This window comes from Dermacentor silvarum, chromosome 10 (genome assembly GCF_013339745.2).
Source record: "Dermacentor silvarum isolate Dsil-2018 chromosome 10, BIME_Dsil_1.4, whole genome shotgun sequence".
Lineage (NCBI taxonomy): Eukaryota > Metazoa > Arthropoda > Arachnida > Ixodida > Ixodidae > Dermacentor > Dermacentor silvarum.
In genome coordinates this window covers 61,272,539-61,293,061 of record NC_051163.1, presented here as the reverse complement: position 1 = coordinate 61,293,061, position 20,523 = coordinate 61,272,539, and the positions used below count along the sequence as shown (strand labels likewise).

The window sequence follows — 20,523 nt, the reverse complement described above, 5'->3', positions numbered from 1 at the left end:
CTCACCAATATATGGATACCTGCAGTCCGAGCAGGAGATTTTGTAAGCAATCACCTGTGCCTTGTGAATGGGTGGGTAGTCTCTTGGGCACAGAAGAAATGCAGAGTGGTTGTACATCCCCGGTGTGTTCTTACTAGGTGCCATGTGGTCTTGTAACAAACATGAGGCCCGAGACTGTCTGAGTGGAGAGACTGGCGGACAACAATTAGTTGCACACGCACAGATAACAGTAGTGGCAAACAAGTGCACAAAGAATAGATGACAGTGTTGGGTGTAGTGCCGTTCTTTTGTGTAGGTTTTGGAATATTTCTCGCTCAGTGCCTTTCTTTTATTTGTGTGCTGAAAGGTGTGAGGACAACGGATGTCAGTTGCATGATGAACATGTACAGTGTTTGTAAAAAGTTTACAGGCTACTCGGCACCTTCACCGTAATGTTTCTTGAGCTCTGTCGTGTAGCTCCCATTGTGCTCCTGACACACCACTCATTTTAGATGGGGAGTACCAGATTTACTGTTATTTTTCCTGGTGCTACAAGTTATGGCATATCACAGAAACTACCTTAAACAGCCTGTAGTCAGCCTGGTGGTCTGGCAATGTATATAGCCAGTATAATTTTGACAAAGACTGTGTACAGTGTGGGCAAACGAAGCATTTCAGCCACAGTAGCTACTTGCAGATTTTTTCACTTATCTATTTCTTTGTGTACTGTCTTTACAGTGGCATACAATCCGAAAGACCTTAGAAGTGCCCTCCTTTTGTGCTGCACGAAGGTTCTCGGGTCAGAGGTTCAGAGGATGCACAAAAGCAGTGATCAACTGTGGTTGAACAAAGAATATGTCTCAAGCTGGACTACTGCTACTACCACTACTGCTTTTGCTGCTGCCGCTGCCACCACCAGTATTTTGACAAAGGGACTTGTCAGGGCACTGATATCTTGAAAGACGTCCTTTGTTTGACCATTTTTGATAACTCCTTTTGTGCTGCAACATATTGCAGTGCCAGGAGGGGGGCTCTCACTCTTTTTAGTTTGCCATGAGGGTGCTACAGGAGAGTAGCGATTGCACAAAAATAGAAATGCTGCTTCAAGGTGATGGTGCTTCCTTTTTTTTTGCTGCCTGGTCATGTAACTTCAATATTAACATGAAGGGAATCCGGAAATCTGTCCATCTTGCTAGCTTAACACAAGCATTCTGCGTATACAGGAAACTGAGCGAAAGTTATCAACTCGTGAACTTGTATCTCATCACGAAATATTGCTTTGAAAGGAGCCTGCAGTATGATTGTAACGATTTTCTGGAAGCACAGAGATGACCCGAGTAGCGATCTGTGCATTAGTTTTTGTGCATAAACCACAAAGAAAGGAATGAAGTTAGGAAATTGACAAATACAGGACTGGTGTGGCAGGCACAGAGGTCATCACCCGCAGTGGTTGCTTAGTGGCTGTGGTGTTGCGCTGCTAAGCACAAGGTCGCGGGATCAAATCTCGGCCACGGCGGCCGCATTTCGACGGCGAAATGCGAACACGCCCATGTACTTAGATTTAGGTGCACGTTAAATAACCCCAGGTGGTCCAAATTATTCCGGAGCCCCCGTTACGGCGTGCCTCATAATCAGATCATGGTTTTGGCACGTAAAATCTCATAATTGAATTTTTTTATTGGAGGTCGCTTGGAGATGTGTGTGTGTGTGTTTGAGAAGCTCACATTTGTCTGTCCTGCAGTGGACGTACTGCATGACAATGGTGACAGTGATTATGTGATTGGTGTGCACAGAGTGCCTGTGATGTGTTCTAGCATTGAGCATGTTTCATGATATATTGCAAGAGTGAAATCGATAAAACTTTATTTCGGTTGTCTGCTTAGAATAATATACTATATGTTGATCAGAAGTCATCTGCGTTGGCGGGTTTATACCTGGTTATAATTTCTGTCAGCTTCTTTCAGCTTTCTTAGTGCTTAATATGTAAATTGTTGTAAATATTATGCCACACTTCAGATATGAGATCTTCCAAGATATGACGTTCTTTCCCACTAATAAAGCCTTTGCTTTTTGAAGCTTGTTGCTTCTAATACTCTTGGTGACCCATCAAGCTTTAATGGATTAATAGTGTCTGAACTAGGGATATGTCGCCGGAGCCAGTGTTTCAACAGTATTTGGGGGTCTTTAGCTGCAACAGCAAGCTGGTAGCAGAGTTCGGGAGGTGCCCACTACGGTACCCCAATAGCTATGGCATTGCACTCCCGAGCTTGAGGTTGCGAATTTGATCCCCCATTTCGATGGGGGGCAAAATGCAAAAGCATTTGTGTGCTAAGATTTATAACTACATTAAAGAACCCCATGTGGTCAAAATTATTACAGAGTCCCTCCACTACGATGTGCTTGCAGATCATGCTTTTGACATGTGAAACCCCAGAGTTTTAAAATAAACTGTGCGAGGTGTTCTACTTCGCTACTTTCTGTTATCTCAGTCTGGCATGACAAGTTGTGGTGGCAGTTTTACTTGGACAGGCTCGCGACAAGTCTTCTATATAAAGCTTGGCTCGGTTAATGGTTTGGTATTATGTTAGGGGTGAAATGATAAAACAACAGAAAAGCGTAAATTTATGCCATGTCAATGCGAAAAAAAAAGTTGTTCACTGTATATCGTGAATATGTAATATGAACAGACTATGCTGTTGATTTGGCAGAAAATGTCATTCTGTACTTGCTGCACAGGTACATATGGGTGCAGGAGACATCTGTACAGGCAAACAGTTGGGAGAATCCGAGCAAATAGCTGGTGCAAATCTGTCAACATGGTAGTACAGTAAATCATGTTGAAATCAAGGGAGCTCCACAGCTTCAAAAATGGAGGGACCTTTCGCACCAGGCCACATCCATAACCTGTCTGTTATCCGCATGACCTATACTTGATTACCTTTTGCTCTAGCACACGGTAAACATGTTTTGAAAATACTATAGACATCTATGGTTTCCACCTGGAGACAAATGCCATAGCATTTCAGAAACTAAAATTAGTCAAAAAAACTTTTTTTTCGTAGCAGTGCATATCCTTTGAAAATTGTTTTATTCTATGTGCAAGTCATACAAATTACATCACCTACCTTACAGAAATGCATAATTCTTTAAAGATGTGTATATATACCTTATAGTGTCACCTATTGTTGAATAGAACATTGTAAATGTTGTTGGTATGTAAAACCTGCTCATGTTTTGCAGTGCCTGGGTGTTCTTCGGTCTACAATAGTCTCTACGCACAATCAAGCTGCCTGTGACAGCTTTTTGCCTAGAAGCCTTCCGACATTTCATTGTAAAATAAAGGTTCAGGTTTTGATGTAACTTGTCGCAATGTGACCTTCATTGGCGATGGGCAGCTTCATGAGGGAAAGCCACAGTGCTTGCTTGCGTGGGAAGCCCTCAGGTGTCATGTCTAGCTCAAAATGTGCCATCTTTTTTTTTGGTGCAGGCTTCATCGCTGTACCTCTCCAGCTGGAGCCGTCCCCTCAACAAGGCTTGCATGAGGGAAGGCATCTGCTGCAGCGTCCCGTGCGCAGAGATGCAACAACTTTCCTCACAAGCAAGGGAATGGGCAAGCGACCACACAAGTGCATCTACTGTGGCAAGGTGTTCAAATGGAAGAGCGACCTGCACAAACACCTACGTATCCACACTGGCGAGAGACCATTCTACTGCCACCTCTGTCCCATGAAATTCACACAGAAGGAGGGTCTCGTTCGCCACATGCGAACGCACACGGGCGAGAAGCCATTTCACTGTCGCTTCTGTCCAATGGCTTGTGCAGACGACTCCAACCTGAGGAGGCACGAGGCAACACACACGCGGCGGGCTCCTCACGATGTGTACCCGAGCGCACCGTAGGTAATGTGAGTGTGGTGAGCAATAGGTAAGGGTTTGTATGGGGTGTGTCGACAGCACTTATCTCCGAATGTTGAGAACATCTGCATTGAATCAAAAATAATAAAAGTTGCAGACATCAGGATTTGTATGGTAATTGCCAACAAGATCATCAACTCCTGTGCTTAGTTTCTTAAATATTTACTTTGGCACACATGGCTCCAGTTGCGGAAGTACATGACGGCAGTCGAGGCTCGATACATTACCAGTAAGTACAAATCGCATTAATTCAGCAGTGTTCCTGTATGCACTTGCATTGACCTTGTATAGCTGTTGGTCAGAAGCCAGTCGGAGCAAGGTGTGTTTAGATCCTTACAAGATGGTGTAGAATTAAGTAGGTTTTGCACAAGATTTCACATAACTCCACCAGATTATGCAGGATTTATGTGTGGAACATCACTCTGTATTACTCTGTAAACACTAACACTCGGAAATATGATTTTTAAAAAAATGTTTTTCAGGCAGCCACCACAAACATACACAAATTACTACCAAAGCACGTTCCTGAATAGACGCAGAACAAAAGTTTGAAAATGCAACCGCATCTCTGTGAGAAAAAAGCAAAGTGACACGCGACTCACTTGTCTTCCTTCTGAATGATTATGTGTTATGATCTTAGATAAAGCATATTAAAGGAAAGCAAGGTGTAGTTTTCCCACTGCCACGTAGGTGTAGCTGACCATTTGTCGACCTAGCACCACTTTTAAATGTTAAGTATCTTGAAGGTACAAGTATCAGTTTTAATTTTTAACTGTGATTGCACACAAAATGACTGCCAAGTATATATGTATAAGCAATGCTTGCTTTTAGTGTACTTCGCAGCAGGTTGACCTAAGTTAGCCTATAGAATGGGTTATTGATTAGCAAGGTTATTAATAAGTCATTTAAGTGATGACCAGATCATGAACCCCCCCCCCCCCCAAAAAAAAAAAAAATTATACTTCTGCAAGTACTTTTCATAATTCGATATCGGAGCTAAACACATTTGTCAAACGTTTCTTGAATAATTGTAAACAGTCGAACAATGCGTTAGACATTGAGTTTTTCTAGCACAAGTTCTGTTAGAGGAGGCATAACATGTGATAAACGAAAATAGTGCTCAACCTAAGCGATAATCAAACTACAACAATCGTGAAACAATGTGGGGTAGATCTGATTAACTTTGACCATCTGCGGTCGACTCACAAGCTCAGCACACAAGCATTTTTGCATTCTGTCGCCATCAGAATACGCAGTGCAGTTGCTGGGAGTTCATTTGGGCCTGCAACCTTGAGATTAGCAGTTGAATGCCACAACATCATCACATTGTGAAGGTATGTCTCCAAGTGATCACGAATGCGAAGAGGTTGTTGGTTATGTTTTTGGGATTTGTGGCTCACATACCTTTACTACACAGATCATACACAGAGGAAAAAAAAGTTAGGCAGATCTGATGCACACTTTGGAATCTTTGTTATGTGAAGCAGTTAATTAAAATCTATGAAATTGTTCATCTTTAGCAACACCTTTTGCAGCATAGTGATTACGTGCTTGCCCGGAAAATCAGCAACACGCTCCACCACGCAACCCATCCATGGATTGCGCTGTCTTCGGGATCACATCAGTTTACTACTGCACTAGCTATCTACTAGCTATCTCCAGCACCGGCCCACATTACTCGGCAAGAAGCTCACCGAGCAGTTGAACATGCCAAACCCCAGGAAAGATGGCATCGAAACCTTCGCATTAATAAAAGTGTCATGCACTTGAAGGCCCATTTTTTTTGGTTGCACTGATAATATTATAGGTACCGTTTATAATGTGCCTTTCATGCACAAAAATGAGCGTTTTTGTTTTTTGTCCTCAGGAGAATGCAGTCACCACAGCTGGAGAGTCAAACCTGCGAACTTGTCTTCACAGCAGCAGAAAGGCATGGTCACCGAGGCACTTGGGCGAGCAGGATAAGCACAGTACACATGTGGCTAGACTAGCATCGCCTGTTCTCCGTTTAATGTCTCGCTAGATTTGAACACCGTTCACCCACTGCACTGCACAAACTTGGATGCAGTTCTGACAACACAGCCGACCATCTTAGAGGCTATTTCCACGCTGCACTGGGTGGAGACGTCTTTGGGGAAGATGAGCTTGAATGCCGCATGACGTGCAAGCCTCCGCACTCTGTCCTGGTCACTTGCACGGTGGCCTCCATCTTGTCCTGGAAGCAGACACACCAAACAGTGAGACAAGCATTGTATCACCGAGACGACAGGAAATCTTCAAACAACCACTTGTTAATCGCTGATATCACTAATGCCTTTGTGGCATGGTGGTTAGAGAATCCAGCTATTGTGCCGGTGGACCCCTGTTCAAATCCTACCATCGAACACAATTATTGTATTGAAGCAAGGAGGCACAAAGCAGGTGAGACAAAAAAAACAACAACCTTTTTTGCCACCTCACTTTCCCCTCCTCTACATTCCTTGCAATGTGCGCAACACAGTTGATGTTACTGCACAAACGTGACAGTACTCATGTGAGATTCCCTGCTGCATCTACTTGGCAAGATGTGACTGTAAGCCAAACCCAGAGCAAGATGCAAAGAAGGCAACCAGAGTGCCACCATTATCACTTGCCAGAAATCACACAGAGCGCAGAGCATAAAGAACCGGTGCCCATCACAACAAGGAAACATTGAGTGAGTGATATGCTTAGGCACCCAGGAGTGACACTGGCGTCGGCATTATCCTGGGATCTCCGTCATATCCACTTCCGACTAGGTGTCCATGCTGTCTGTCAAGCTGCTATAATTAAAGGCTGCGAAATTGAACGGTAGGCTATCAGCAACCCCTAAAGTTCCATCACGATTACTTCAATATCATCATCACCCTATTTTATGTCCACTGCAAGACGAAAGCCTCTTCCAGCTATATTCAGACTACCCCTGTCTTGTGCCAGGTGAGCCACCTTATGCCAGGAAATTTCCCTATTTTGTCAGACCACCTAGTTTCTCTGACTGTGCTTCCCTTCTTTTGGCACCCATTCTGTAACTCGAATGGTCCACCAGTTATCAGCTTTGTGCATTGCATGGTCTGCGCAACTCCATTTTCCCCTCTTAATCTCAACTAAAACGTTGGCTACCCCTCGATGCTCTCCTGTGGCTTTCGATTGGTTGGTCTTCATGGAACAACAGCGCCAACACGACAAGAGCCAAACGTGTGTTCCTAGAATGGAGGGGGGCTCACCGATTGTGCGCCACTGAACCTTTTAAAATGCTTCTAATCAGTCGCCGTCGCACGTAGTGCGATTAGGGGCGGACAATGCGGGAGCCTTTCTTCTGGCATGCTGACGTTGCGCAACCTGTAGCGTTCGCTGCTCTGTGTAGAGTTGGTGAGCGTATGTGGCAAGGGGGAGAGAGTGCGAGTGGACAGGGTAGTGAGGGAGAGTGAGAAACAGCAATGGCCGCGCTTTCGTTCATCAAACGCCTGTAATGTTGCACCATTTCAAAATATTCTTGCTACTATATGTTCATAGTAGACTAGTGCACATCTGCCGCTAAGTAATTTTCAAGCTCAGGGTGGTTTAAAGGACCCCTCATAAAATTTGGCCATTTTGAGCTGACAAGCACAGTGCATACAATGTGCACTAACGATTGTGTCTGCTAATTATTACATCCATACGCGCCGTGGAAAGAGCTTAAATTTCAAACCAAACCCCACTTGCCCTTCTCACAGGCATTGTGCTCCCAGCCAAAGAGTCGATGCCAATCGCACAAGTGCACCTACATACATGGCAGTGTTGTGGCGTCACTCACAATGACGTGAGAATTATTCAAGGCAACATCAGTTATTTGTTTAATCCGTTGCATCAATAGACCAATTAATGTTTAGAGAAATAAAACATACAAACCGAATGTCTGTGTGTTGTTGTTTTACTTTGCACCATAGCAAGAGAGATGGTACTTCAGTTTCGTCTGCTTGTTCCCATGTCTACAGTTGCGCGCACAGAGGACGAAACGATGTCATTTTCTACCGTGTTTCAGCACCGCGATCGTGCTCTTTCATCCTCTCGCGTAAGTGCTCATGATTGTGGCACTGACTTATACTGCTAATCAGGTGCTCTCGTGCAGAGCGCACAAAATTGTCCACTGTGTGAAACGAGGCAAACACAACAGCTCATGCACGAGACCGTCACCGGAAGTGTACCACTCAGAAAAACGTGAGAGAGTGAATAAAAAAAGACGAAGGCAGGGCCCGTGATGTCACCGTTACGCAATCCTCTGGCTCCGATATGAGAGAATGCACGGAAGGAATTTCGCTTACGGAGGCTAGACGGGGAAAGTGGAGAGAGTGTCTATGTTGGCGGTGACGCTCGCCTCCTGAAATCATGGGTTCGCGGCACTTCAAATATATCTCTGCCATTAATGAACTAATTTGAAAAATTCTTGCGGTAGAACACTCCTTAGAGGGCACGTGACAACTTCCAATGTATAACCAAAATTTGCTACATGGTCTGGTGAGGGGCTTTATAAGTGGGAAGGGGTTATTCTCATGGAACACAGTACGTCTCCTTTTTACATGAGCGCACATGCCGTCTCCGATCACAGTACGAACACCGAGACGTCTAATAACTGTGCTGGCAGCCATTCAGAGCTACGTCTGCCGTTGCTGTGCCGACTTGGGGCCTTGCTCATCGTTACAGTTTTTTTGTGCGAAACACATTAACGGAGTTCTACTGTAATCATCTGTTTAGGCGCTGACCAACACCAATGGTTTTCCTTCAGTCTCATCCCGAACACCGTTGAAGTGCGACACCTGCAGTGCTGCTGGCATGCTCCTCACCATGCAAGCGTTTTGAGAGGCCTACAGTGCATCGCCACACCTTGCTATGGCTTTTAATGCTTCACCTTCGGATGAAGCAACATTTTTTCGTTAGTTACAAGCACATTAAGCCAACAGACAATGAAACCGAAAAAATACAATTGTACCTGCATCTTGCAATCGGATCTGCTACAGAGACGTGCACTTGCTTAGGTGCTTATTTCGATGTCAGTAGTTTGCTTCTTAATTAATTCAGTGATGTGGGCCAATAAAATCAAACTTGCTTTGAAACTTGATTAAAAACAAAGCACCACCAAGTGCAAGGTCTTCCATAGCTGCTAAAATAAGTATGCAGACTACTATACTGTGGCCTGTAAGAAAGAGTCAAATATCGCTGGTCACTAACCTGCAACTGACTGATGAGAAGCCAATGAATCACGTGTCCTCCTTTCAACATCTTCGGCATCAGAGTAACCCTGCAAAGCAGAAAGTGGTCACAAGCAACCTCAAAACACCATTGGAAGCACTCAATGACACACCCCAAATTATTTTGACAAGCTTGGATTGTGACTTTATAGAGCACTGAATGAGCACTGTCACAAAGCATACAGTTCTGCACACATCTTTATATGCGTGCTGAGTTTATGGCTGCTCCCTTAAAGAAACATAAAATTCAGTTGTTTATTTACAGAGAAATGCGCCGGACTCCTGATACCACCACACAGTTGTCAACGCCAGGCATGCCTTCTTGTCTTGCTCTGTCATGTTCACTACACGATAATTAACAAGAAAATAAGTAGAGTTGTATTTACTAAGATAACCTTCTAAGATACCAAAACAGCCAGTACGCCTGATAAAAAAAAAGGGTCAGTAGCGCCCGAAGGGTAAAGCGCTGACAGTGATAGCAAGGTTTAACACTGCTTGAACTCCGCGGACTGTGTTTTAAGCATACGTGGGCGCGAATGTAAGTGGATTTGACCTACGTTGCCATGCAAAACTTCTTTAAGTTTTGGTACGGCAACGACAAGTTTAACATGTCGTGTAAGTGCCAAAACTTCTGGCACGCTTAAAAGCTTTAACATGTCGTGTAAAGCCTGCAACGGCATTGCACAGGCGCCACTACACTGCCCGTAAAGAGCAACGCCATTGAAATTACATCACTTCCAGGTTGTGAGCACTAACATTGTTTTGCTCTTTTTAATACTCCCAAGAAGAGTTAAGATAAAAGACATGCACTGTAAATGAAATTTTTCTTAACTTTTGTTTGCGTGCTGCAAAATATTCTGAGGAATGAGTCAAAAAGATGAGACTTGGTTTGAGCAACTATGGCAGGTGAACGGTACACATAGCATCTACCTTGCATATACAGTCATAAGTAACGTACGACATACATGTACATAAATATGTACGGGACATCACGGCAATGCCGAAAATTCGCCTGGATTTCCTTATGTAATTGGTATCGCAATAAAACAAGAAATAGGTGGTGCCACTGCCTTGAAGTTCCTGCGTCACCTTGCATTGACATGGTAGATTTTGACCGCGCCTGCTCAGGCCCAGTTTTGCTGGTAAGGATGGTCTACATGATATTCTAAAGGAAATCAAGTTTCAAGAACTTGTAGTGAGCCACAACGGCACAAATACGACAAAGTACATTGACATCACACGGACGTAACGCCGCTAGGGCTGTGGCAGCATATTCAGAAAATGTAAGTTTGACGTTCACTTTCTCTAGTAATCAATGTCTTCCCGTAAAACAAACGAAAATGAACTTTCAAAAATGTGCTTAATCAGCCAAATCTAATTTAGTGTTTCTCTTTAGTGACTCTTCAAAAACCATCGAAATTTTATTGCCTTCCTTGTCGATTCATTTAAGGCATCTTTTGTTAGATGGATATGAGCACTTTCTTTTCAGTTCTCTGCTGTAGATATTTATCATGAGGCTAAAGTTTCTCAATTAAAAATGTGGTGGGAAAGGCAGAGAGGTTAACCGGAGGAGCTTCTGGATTGCTACTTTGCACTGGGGGAAGGGTAATGAGAAAAAAATTGACGGAAATGTGCGAAAATTTTTTTTTCTTTTATAATAAGAAATAGAGGAGGTGGGGAACGTCTGTGAGAACTATAGTCTCTCTCTCATAGGTAACCCAATCATAAAAACTCCAAGAGTGCCTCGGTTGACTTGTGGTGTGACGACTCTAGGGGCCAGTGTTCCAGGATTGTCTGCTCTGAAAGCGGTCAGGTCGTCAAGACGGACCGTCACGCTGCGGTCATACAGCTCACAAATGTGAAGCCAATTTATTTGCCAATTAGCTGCTTGACGAGTTGATTATTTTGATGGTTAATAGCAACATAGGAGCCACGAGAGATTACTTAGTGCGGGGCTCGTGGTTGATTTTGACCGCCTACAGTTCTCTAATAAGCAACAAAATCACCGCACACAATCGTTCTTCACATTCTGCCCTCATCAAAATGTGGCTTCCATGGCTGGAAATCACACTTTCAACCTTTTGCTCTAACTGAGAGAACACCGTAGCCACTGAGCAACTGTAGCAGGCAATGTGAAGTCAATCAATGTCTGATCAGGACAGCAGTGCCTACACTTTCTGGCTGAGGCAGTGATGATTACGAAGAACGTAGTTTGATCCACACACCAACTGGCCCAAGCACACGAACTGCAATTGTCAGCTGAAGAGGCAAACAGTTATTAACCTACCTGTCGTGACATCACCACCACCATGTTTATAATAAATCGCACTGTTGCCACGAGCTCTTCCAGAGTCTCTGTTCAGACAAGAATATTCACATGCCATAAGGAAGCGCAATACGAGTTCACTTTTGTTTTTCTGATTGAATGATGTAGCCCATGGCTTAGGCTGCCTTGCGTAGTAGGTATGTCTGAGACGCAATCGGACGCCCATCACAGGAGGAGTTCTAAACAAACTGGTGCCACTCAGTGTTCCCAGCGCCTGCTGCCTTGTATACTGATGTCACAGTAAGCTTAAAGCAAAGGGCGATTTGAAGCTAGCTCTCGATAACTCACACTTCTGATGTTCTAAAGTCAATACAATAGACCAAAATAAGCTTCCTTTCGGGGTGCTTTCAGCTCACATTCAGGGCAGCCCACATTGTCTAGGAACAGGTGGTGACATCACACTACCTAAAAAGCATGGGCTCCTAGATTGCGGCATGTTGAGCTATTGCAACAGAATGCCGCAATCTTGGAGGTCATGGAAAAGCTGATGCACATGCAGAACATTCTCACATTGTGATGCTGGATAGTGCTTAATAAAAATCGGGTCCACCTTGCACATCACTTTGTGAGCTGTTTCACTACCACGAGCAGGCTGCACCCCCGCACGCAGTTATTTTCCCCTCCTTTTGACGCTACGCCCCTTTTGATGAAATTACAGCCATGGTGCCATTGCTCAAGTGTGAAGGTGCAACATGGAGAGCAACCATTACTTTTGCGGAGGGAGGATCAGGTGTTTGTAGGAAGGCAGGCCATGTGCCCTTGGATATTCCTCTATACATGCGTACATCACGTAGATTCAGTGGTACTAGAAACGTGCAAGCTGATTCCTGCAGAATGTGCCCACCAAGTCTCACAACTCACCAAAAGTGCCGCACTCTTGGCAGTAGAATTCTTGTTGGCCACTAAACTGCACGGCTCTTCAATTGGATACAGCGTTGGCACTGCACCTACTATCAGACGCTTCCTATAGCCCACGCTGAAGTCACGTGGTGTCTGGAACCTGAAGCAGCGAGTCGTAAAGTGCAGCGAGCACACTAAGCTGATCTCGTTGATCGGCGGGCTCCAGTCGCGGGCACCACCACAGGGGCACCCTCGCACAAAGTCAATCCAAGCCTGGCGCTGGGACGGTTTGGCAGGCAAGGGGTACAGGATGGAACTAGGTGCCAGACCGCGAGCTGCAGACTGGTACGACACACCGTGGAGTTCTCGGCGCAGCAGCACCTGCACAGCTGTTTGAATGAACGTGTGCTATAGCAAAGCTCTGGCAATCGTGCCCAACTCATGGTCGTGCCAAGACAAGCGTCTTGCTTTTGTCGAATGTTGGGGCTTAAGAGGACAGACTTTGGCTAGCTGCTCTTATGTCAGCCCGATGACTGACAACTTATCAATACACTGGCACTGATTGCAAACATTATCAACACATACAAGCAGCGTGCAATAAATGCAGATTCTTGCTTTGTTAACCATTTTCAAGTGATTACTGTTGCATGTAAACATCACAACTACATTGTCTTGCCCACTGGAACAGTATCACATCTGTTTGTAAATAGCATGTGGTTATATGCAGTGTGAAAGATGAAGAATTATGCAGGCGCAACTAAATGTTGGCTTTTAAATTACTTGAATGATGCATCAATTACTGTTGTTACTTAGTCTTACATTCACATCAACAAAGCAGTCCTGGCTCCTTATTCTCTTCTAACAATGTATGTTTTTTATGGTACGCTTTGATTCATTTGGTGCTGCACGAAAGAAATAAGTGATGAAGATAAGATTTAGAAGGGTACTGCTGTGTATATGACAAAATCTTGACACAAATCCAATTAAATTTAGCCTTAACCTAATGAACTTAGCAACTCCAAGCAACCGTAACTCCCAGTGCATAGCATTTGTAAAATACCTCGTTTAGGGCTGCTTTATATGTTGTGTCATCACTATAGTTTGTGCAAGCAACTAATTCTTTCAGAACACTTGATTACATTCATGAAGTTGCTGTTCCACATTGCAGAACAACTCCATTATTAAATCCATATCCACCACAAACATATGAGTGGAATCACCTTCCCGCATCATTCACCACTTTTGAAAGTTGTAGCATTCATGAAGGTATTAACTAACATTGTATGAAACTACCTCTTGTAACCTGTAGGGCTGCTCTTTTCTTAGTCTAACATTGTATAGTTATTAAGTTTGCCTGTGGTTTTCTCGTCATGACTGTGATTCTTTCTGTGCACACGGACAGCTTTCTGTGGCAATGAAGGAAAAGCTACAGAGGCGGAACTTCTGCACAAGTGCCTGCACTACGCCAAGTAGTCCAGCAGAGTATGATAGCGTTTTAGTTTCTTGGAACAGATACTGAATCAGTGTGGCTTCCATGTGCAAATGTTTCACATTTGCACAAACACAGACGACAAAAGCAAAAAGATAAATCAAATTCACTTCTCAGAAATTTATTTTGTGTTATTTCGCTGTTGTAAATAAGATGTTAATGTATTCTGGTACCCAGTTTAGGCTAACGCGGATGAAACTGTGGAACGTTTTGCAGGAGCACTCTTATAGCTTTCACTTCATTGGCAGAGAAAGTTGTCCGCAAGCATAAAATGATTCTCACTGACATGCTCTGACATTTCGTTTTCCATCGATAACACGTTTTGTTATGTCTATTTTGTGTAACCACTTCCCTCTGTAATGACTTTGGACCTTGAGGGAGTTCTAAATTAAAAAATCTAACAATTTCACCCAAAGGGCAAAGCATTGAAAGTAATAGGATGGTTTAACTCCTTAGACAGAGTTATAAGCACACACAGAGGCGACATGTAACATGCAGCTAATTGATGCTGTGTAGCAGAAACAGTGCCCTGGCAGCTATCAGGCGCCTTGCAACGCGTGCGTGACGAAGAGCGTCGCCACAGGCACCGCTCCTCAGCGGTGCACAAGTTGAGATACGTCAGCATTTGTAGCTTGAAGTGTACTGTCTGTTCTGCTTAAACCACGGTATGAGCCATGTTGTGGTATGCGCACAGCTGCGCGTCAGATCAGGAAAGCCCCCTTCAACGACATTCCCGTGAGTAAAGAGTCCCCAGCATCGGTCATCCCAGCCGACCAGCAACGCCGCAGCCACCCCATCCTTTCGTCGTCTGTCAAGAACAAGTGCCCTGTCAAGTCTCCCCACCTTCCGCTCTCTCCCCCCTCCTCCTATCTTACGATGGACCTTTTAAAAGCTGCACACCGCCACCTCCGAAGAATAGCCCCTGAAGAAGGAGCCGAATTGGCTCCGAAACGTCGGGCTAATAAAATTCCCTTATTTGATTGGAGTCACTCTCTAAGTCTGCTATAAAAGAACTACGCAAAGATCACTCTGCGAGTAACTACGAAAATATTTCTCATGGACATGCTCTGACATTTCGTTTCACATCGATAGCACATATTGTTATGACTAATTTTGTGTAACCACTTCCCTCTGCAGTGGCGCACCGACGGGGGGTGATTCGGGGGTTGTAAACCCCCCCCCCCCCCCCTGAGGCCGACTTAACCCCCCCCTTTTGTTTAACCCCTTTTCTTTCCTTACGCATTTGAGTGCTGCAACTAAGATGTAAGACGCGCAATCGTCTGCACACTCGCAAAAAGCGCATTTTTTTCACAATTTCCCGTGAAGAAATCGAAATTAGTGCTGTTTAGATGGTATTGGCAAACCACCTAATCGGCGCACGCCTGAAAGCGAAAAAAGAAATTTCGCCTAGGCGAACGTTTCAGAATACGGCCCCAGCGGCCATTTCGTTTTTTTTTTTTTTTTTTTTTTTTTTCGCGCATGCGCACTGGTTTCTGCGGAGGGCCTGGGTAGAGTGACCTAGAATATGGGAGAGTGTCCAAAGCGCCGGCTCCGTCGAGGGCCTTTTTCTGTGAACTGCCGCGCCGCGCCGCTGCTGCTCCGGACCCGTGGGCTTTTCGCGCTCGCGAAGCGCGCGGGAAGCGAGGGCTGTCTGCTACGCGCTGTAGCTTTTTGCGTTCATTTTCCATGCAAAGCACTTAAACTTTATTTAACTTCAACAGTGTGGCGCTGCATGGAGCTTATCCATCTTTGAGCGTTTCTTTGTGCTTGGGCAGCAAGATAATGCAAAAACTAACGTATTAAACTCATCAGCGCGGCCTATAGCTCCGGTGCTAGAGTACGGGAACGGTATTGCGGTAACTGTGCGTGCGTAGAAGCGAGATAAATGAGTCCGCGCAAGGAAAGAACGTAAAGAAAGATGGGCACGTGGGCAATAGCACCATGCTTGCAAGAATAAGAGTAATGAAAAAAGTAAATTAGTCGCGAAGTCAAGTGAAATACTTACGTGCGTGCAGTGACCGCTTCGCTCACCACTACGCGCTTTTCACTCACGGTTGGTAGTAGTTTAGAGCTATATGCATATGTATTTATTCATTAATTTTTTAGCCTCGACAATACTTAATCATGAACAGAGCGCAGTGAGAAGGTGTAAGGAAAACAAGAGAAGGAGCAGAGACGGTATTAACGCCGCAATATTGTTGGCCAATTTCGCTTCAGAGATAGCCTACATGAAGAATTCTTGCTGTACGCTATCTCTTCAATACAAACTTCGCGCACGATGTACCTTAAGGTTCACCGTGAGCGAAGCTGGTTTCAAATTCAGACATTCGAAAGAAAAGCCATTCCAGCCAATAGCTAAACAAACATAAAAAAGGCGAACAAAGATATATTTTTCTACATTGAAATGTATAGATAGCTACTACTGGCCTAGCTATTTACTCATTTCTTCTGCAAAAGTTATGGAAGCAATGGCCTTGTTTTATTAATCCATGAATACTCTCTGAAATTACCAATATATAACTTCTCATGATATAATTAATAGTCATTGCTTAACGTGTGATTTTTTAGATAAACTAACAAGCATTCATGGCGCGTGATGATGTTTGTGCTTGCATTATATTGAGTGGAAAACAGTCTTGAAAACTGCAATCTTTGACGCACTACAAATAACGCTATTGGTTTTACATATCCCTAAAATAGTTACCTTCAATCAGTAAAACATGAGAAGTTTATGATCTAGTGATTAGTTGCCTCTTTCATTACGTAACTACAAGTACGTAATTATTTATCAGTTAGTATATTTGCTGTGTACGAACTATAGCGAGCATACGCAATAAATATTCCTAAAGTTACTTTCACGTTAAAATTCCCTTAGTGTTTGCAATCTTGAAATACAAGAAGGCGAAAGACGAGTTGCACATCCGTAAAGCAACACGTTTCCGTTTTCTGACGTTCGCTCGTAATTATGAAATGATACGTACGTACACAATGTTGCACTGTTAGCATTTCATTTATTTCGGTTTGTCTTGTTTTTGCCGCGTATATTTCTCGCGTACCTTTTACCTATACACGCCGTGCTATAGCTTAGTGGCTTTGGTAGGTTGTACTGCTAAGCTCGAGGACGCGGGTTCGATTTCCCGCCACGGCGGCTTACATTTCGATGGAGGCGAAATGCATAAAACACCCGTGCACATAGATATAGGTGCACTGTAAAGAACCCCAGGCGTTCTAGATTACCGGAGCCCTCTAAAACCGCGTCTCTCATAGCCATATTGTGATTTTTGGATGTAAAGCCCCAAAAATTATCATTACTATTATTACCCTTTACCTGTGCTCTCAGTTCTTCATGATATATGGGTATGTTCGACACGTTGACATCGAGATTGGCATTCAACACGTTCTTATCGTCACACCCACACCATCAGAGCGATTTCTGGGCGAAAAATGTGGGTTTGCACCACACGTGACATTGTTGTCGTTAATCGTGACGTGAATGCAAGTATGTCAAGTTACTAATGTCATGACCCATCTTATTAGATGACCAGTCATCTTAGTCACACATTTGTGCCTTTCCACGCTATACTTTGGAATATATACCAAGTGAACGAGACGCGTGAGTTACGCGGTTTGTATTTATTTTTGGTGCCGCGGCCCCACCGACGAACACATTACGCTTCCCAAGAGCCTGTTAAGGATTTCGCTTTAATAAAGAAACAGCAGAGCGCGGGAGGCAGTCTTATAAAACAAATCGCATGCATGAAATAAAAGAAAGGGAACGATAGGGTGTAAAAGCGTTAGCATGAGCTAGCTATATCTTCCATGTTCTCCTGGTTGTCATCGCGATTTCCAGCTTATTTTCTTCTGCAGCACGTTCACGTTGCTCATTCCACGCATAACTAAATGAAGTAAGCACGCGGAATGCGTTACTCACACAGCTCACTTGGTCGCTCGCTTGGTCCGCGTAAACGCGGACCAAGCGAGCTAGAAGGAAATAGACAAAATACCCATATTCACAGCCGGCAAACGCGTTCTCTGTGCGGTGAGTCACTGCGGTATTACCTTGCGGTGACGTCGTATTTAATACATCCCAAATAATTGCGATGTTGGCTAATAGCAACCAAAATATCAGGCTCGTAGCAGACGCCCGCCGCCTTAACGCGGCTTCCGCAGCGGAGAATGCCCACGGGTCCGGTACAGCAGCGCCGCGGCGCGGGAGTTCACACAAAAAGGTCCTCGCTCCTCCCATGCATTCGCGCGGCGCTTTGGACACTCTCCCATATTCTAGGTCACTCTAGCCTGGGTACGGAACGAGCTTCCAAAAGTGAAGCCAAACGACCGTAACGCCGCTTGGGGCGCTGCGATCGGTAGCACACAGCCGGCCGTGGCCGGCCGTGGCTCAGAGGTAGAATGTCTGCTTTCCATTTTTTTTACTACTTCATGCGTTGATTTTTTTATTCTTTATACTGCTGCTTAACACTTGCTTCCGTTGCTATACAATACAACAAAAAGTCAAGCAGAAGTTGAAGGAATAATAACAAAATAACAATGTTTTGCAGTGAATGATAATGTTTGCAGCGCCACCTCACAGGAATCAACAAAACTATTCCAATCAAAGCATGGCCTCCGAGAACGGCACGCATGCAAAACCCCGCCGACGCCTGCTTGACAGGCTCCGCTGTGCGCTCAAGGCTCATTCACACTAGGCCGACACGGCACCGATTTTGGTCAGCCGACTGTTGGCGACAGCATTTTCCGTGATGTAGACTGCTGTCGCCAACAGTCGGCGACAGCAGTGTGAATGAATGAGCCTTGAGCGCACAGCGGAGCCTGTCAAGCAGGCGTCGGTGGGGTTTTATATGCGTGTTGTTCTCTGAGGCCATGCTTTAGTTAGAATAGTTTTGTTGATTCCCGTGAGGTGGCGCTGCAAACATTATCATTCACTGCAAAACATTGTTATTTTGTTATTATTCCTTCAACTTCTGCTTGACTTTTTGTTGTATTGTATAGCAACGGAAGCAAGTGTTAAGCAGCAGTATAAAGAATAAAAAAATCAACGCATGAAGTAGTAAAAAGAAAGGAAAAACATTGTCTCCGGGCAGGATTCGAACCCCGGTTTTTTGCGTGAGAAGCAGACATTCTACCTCTGAGCCATGGCGGGCTGAGTGCTACCGATCGCAGCGCCCCAAGCGGCGTTACGGTCGTTTGGCTTCACTTTCAATGCATTGAAAATGCAGCCGTTCCGGGCACTCTCCATGTTCTAGTACACTCTAGCCTGGGCACGGACGGACGTTTCGCCTAGGCATACACAGCTTCGCTGTATTAAGAGTTTATTGACAACACAAAACTTGTTTTCTGTTTCTTATTTCATCGCAGCACTCACTTAATATCAGCCTTCCGAGCGTGGTACCTCCGTCGTTGCGCTGCATTAATCGCTTCGCGATCTGGGGGGCTTTCCGCTCGAGCCCGCCGCTTACGGGCAGCCTCCTCGGCACGCTGATCACTGGTTCGTGTCGCCCGCCGCTCTCGCTCACGCTCACGCCTGCGGTCCCGAAGTTCGGCCTCGTGAGCAGCTTGTTCTTCGGCAGTACGCACTATACGCGGCCTCCCCATACCAGCGCACGCAACATACTACTAACTGTCAGGTTAGAGATGGGTCGCTCAGGAGCGAGCCGGATCTTTTGAGCCGTAATACGAGTGAGCCGGGGGAGCGGTTCTTTTGGAGAAAGGAAGCCGTCTCGCTCTCGTTCAGTGAGCCGTGCCGGACCGTTCCGTCAGCGACTGAGAGCCGGGTACCCGGGTCTTATGCAAAACCCCTGCAAAAAAAAAAAAAAAAAGTAGCGTTATTCGTGTCAGTGTGCTGGCGCCTCCCCTCTCGTCCGTTTTGTAGATTGTAAATCAAGTTAGTTGAAGTGCGCAGCCCGCTCTTGGCTGGAAAGATGGGCTTGTGCAACTATCCCGCTAGGGCACACCAGGGCGTTGCGGTTCGGAGCGGTGTAGTAAAATGAGAAAAGGTAACGTTGATATCGAGTTTAACGACAAAATGGGATGTATGTAGAAGCAAGGGGCTGGATTTGTGTCGTGCCTGAAAGTGTAAAAAATATGCGGTGTTCAATCAGAAGTGCTCGTACTGTGTTTAGATGCATGACATAAATCCCCTGAGAAAGAAACCTGCATATTCGGGGTCTTTAAACTTTAGAGAAGTTTATGCCGATGGTGCGGTAGCGGTTACGACTTGCCGAGTTGGAAGTATGGAAGTGCTTTATAGAACATTTAAGTCAGCGAAACGCTTGTACTGGCAAAAAAATGGCTGCGGCTTAGCTCAGCTAACCCTGTCCATGTAACTCTGGATGAATAGTGTGGTTGACCGACCGTTCGTTCACTTCCTCGTCCACGGCCGTTGGGGCTGTCGTAGATTCGTCCAAAGCCTGCCTTTGTCTACGGTTGTGGTCCCGCTTCCGGCGTTTTGCGAGCCGAACGGCTCGCTCTTCCTCAGTCTCCGACGCTAGCTTCGCGCGCTTGGCATGCCGGACCCTCTCCAGTGAAGCAGTTCGCCGGGCGATATCCGCGGGGTGGTCAGACGCCGCTTGCCGACGACGGCTCAAAGCCTCCCGCTTCCGGGCAACGCTCAGAGAAGACGGCCCGGCCTCGCTCTGATCCATGGCCAACATGGAGAGCCAAGCTCGGCGAGCGCGGCGTGGTCAGGCGGCGACCTGCGGAGCGCATCGGCCAAG

The 20,523-nt window shown here is 45.2% G+C and overlaps 2 protein-coding genes and 1 long non-coding RNA gene across 6 annotated transcripts in view; 1 reads left to right on the top strand and 2 right to left on the bottom strand.

Annotated features, from left to right (window-relative positions):
• LOC119431585 (zinc finger protein 782) overlaps nt 1–20,523 on the top strand; it is a 63,826-nt gene that overhangs the window by 9,708 nt on the left and 33,595 nt on the right. The window contains exon 2 of one of the 4 annotated variants that reach the window (XM_049658069.1): nt 3,467–4,446. The exons of 2 other annotated variants lie outside the window; for them this stretch is intronic. In XM_049658069.1, the coding sequence (XP_049514026.1) occupies nt 3,467–3,879 (413 nt within the window). In that variant the 3' untranslated portion in view covers nt 3,880–4,446. Of the gene's footprint in view, nt 1–3,466; nt 4,447–20,523 lie in introns of those variants that run through there. One more of the 4 variants, XM_037699064.2, reaches the window with a different exon arrangement.
• LOC125941122 (uncharacterized) overlaps nt 3,451–20,523 on the bottom strand; it is a 44,249-nt gene continuing 27,176 nt past the window's right edge. The window contains exon 3 of the long non-coding RNA XR_007464156.1: nt 3,451–3,481. This is a non-coding gene — a long non-coding RNA (uncharacterized LOC125941122). The remainder of the gene's footprint in view (nt 3,482–20,523) is intronic.
• Nucleotides 4,449–19,546, bottom strand: LOC119465779 (uncharacterized). The gene is made up of 4 exons (XM_037726236.2): nt 19,173–19,546; nt 12,325–12,692; nt 9,118–9,187; nt 4,449–6,109 (listed from the first exon to the last, which is right to left on the bottom strand). Exons 1-4 carry the CDS (start codon nt 19,216–19,218, stop codon nt 5,931–5,933), a joined length of 663 nt encoding a protein of 220 aa, XP_037582164.1. The 5' UTR covers nt 19,219–19,546; the 3' UTR covers nt 4,449–5,930.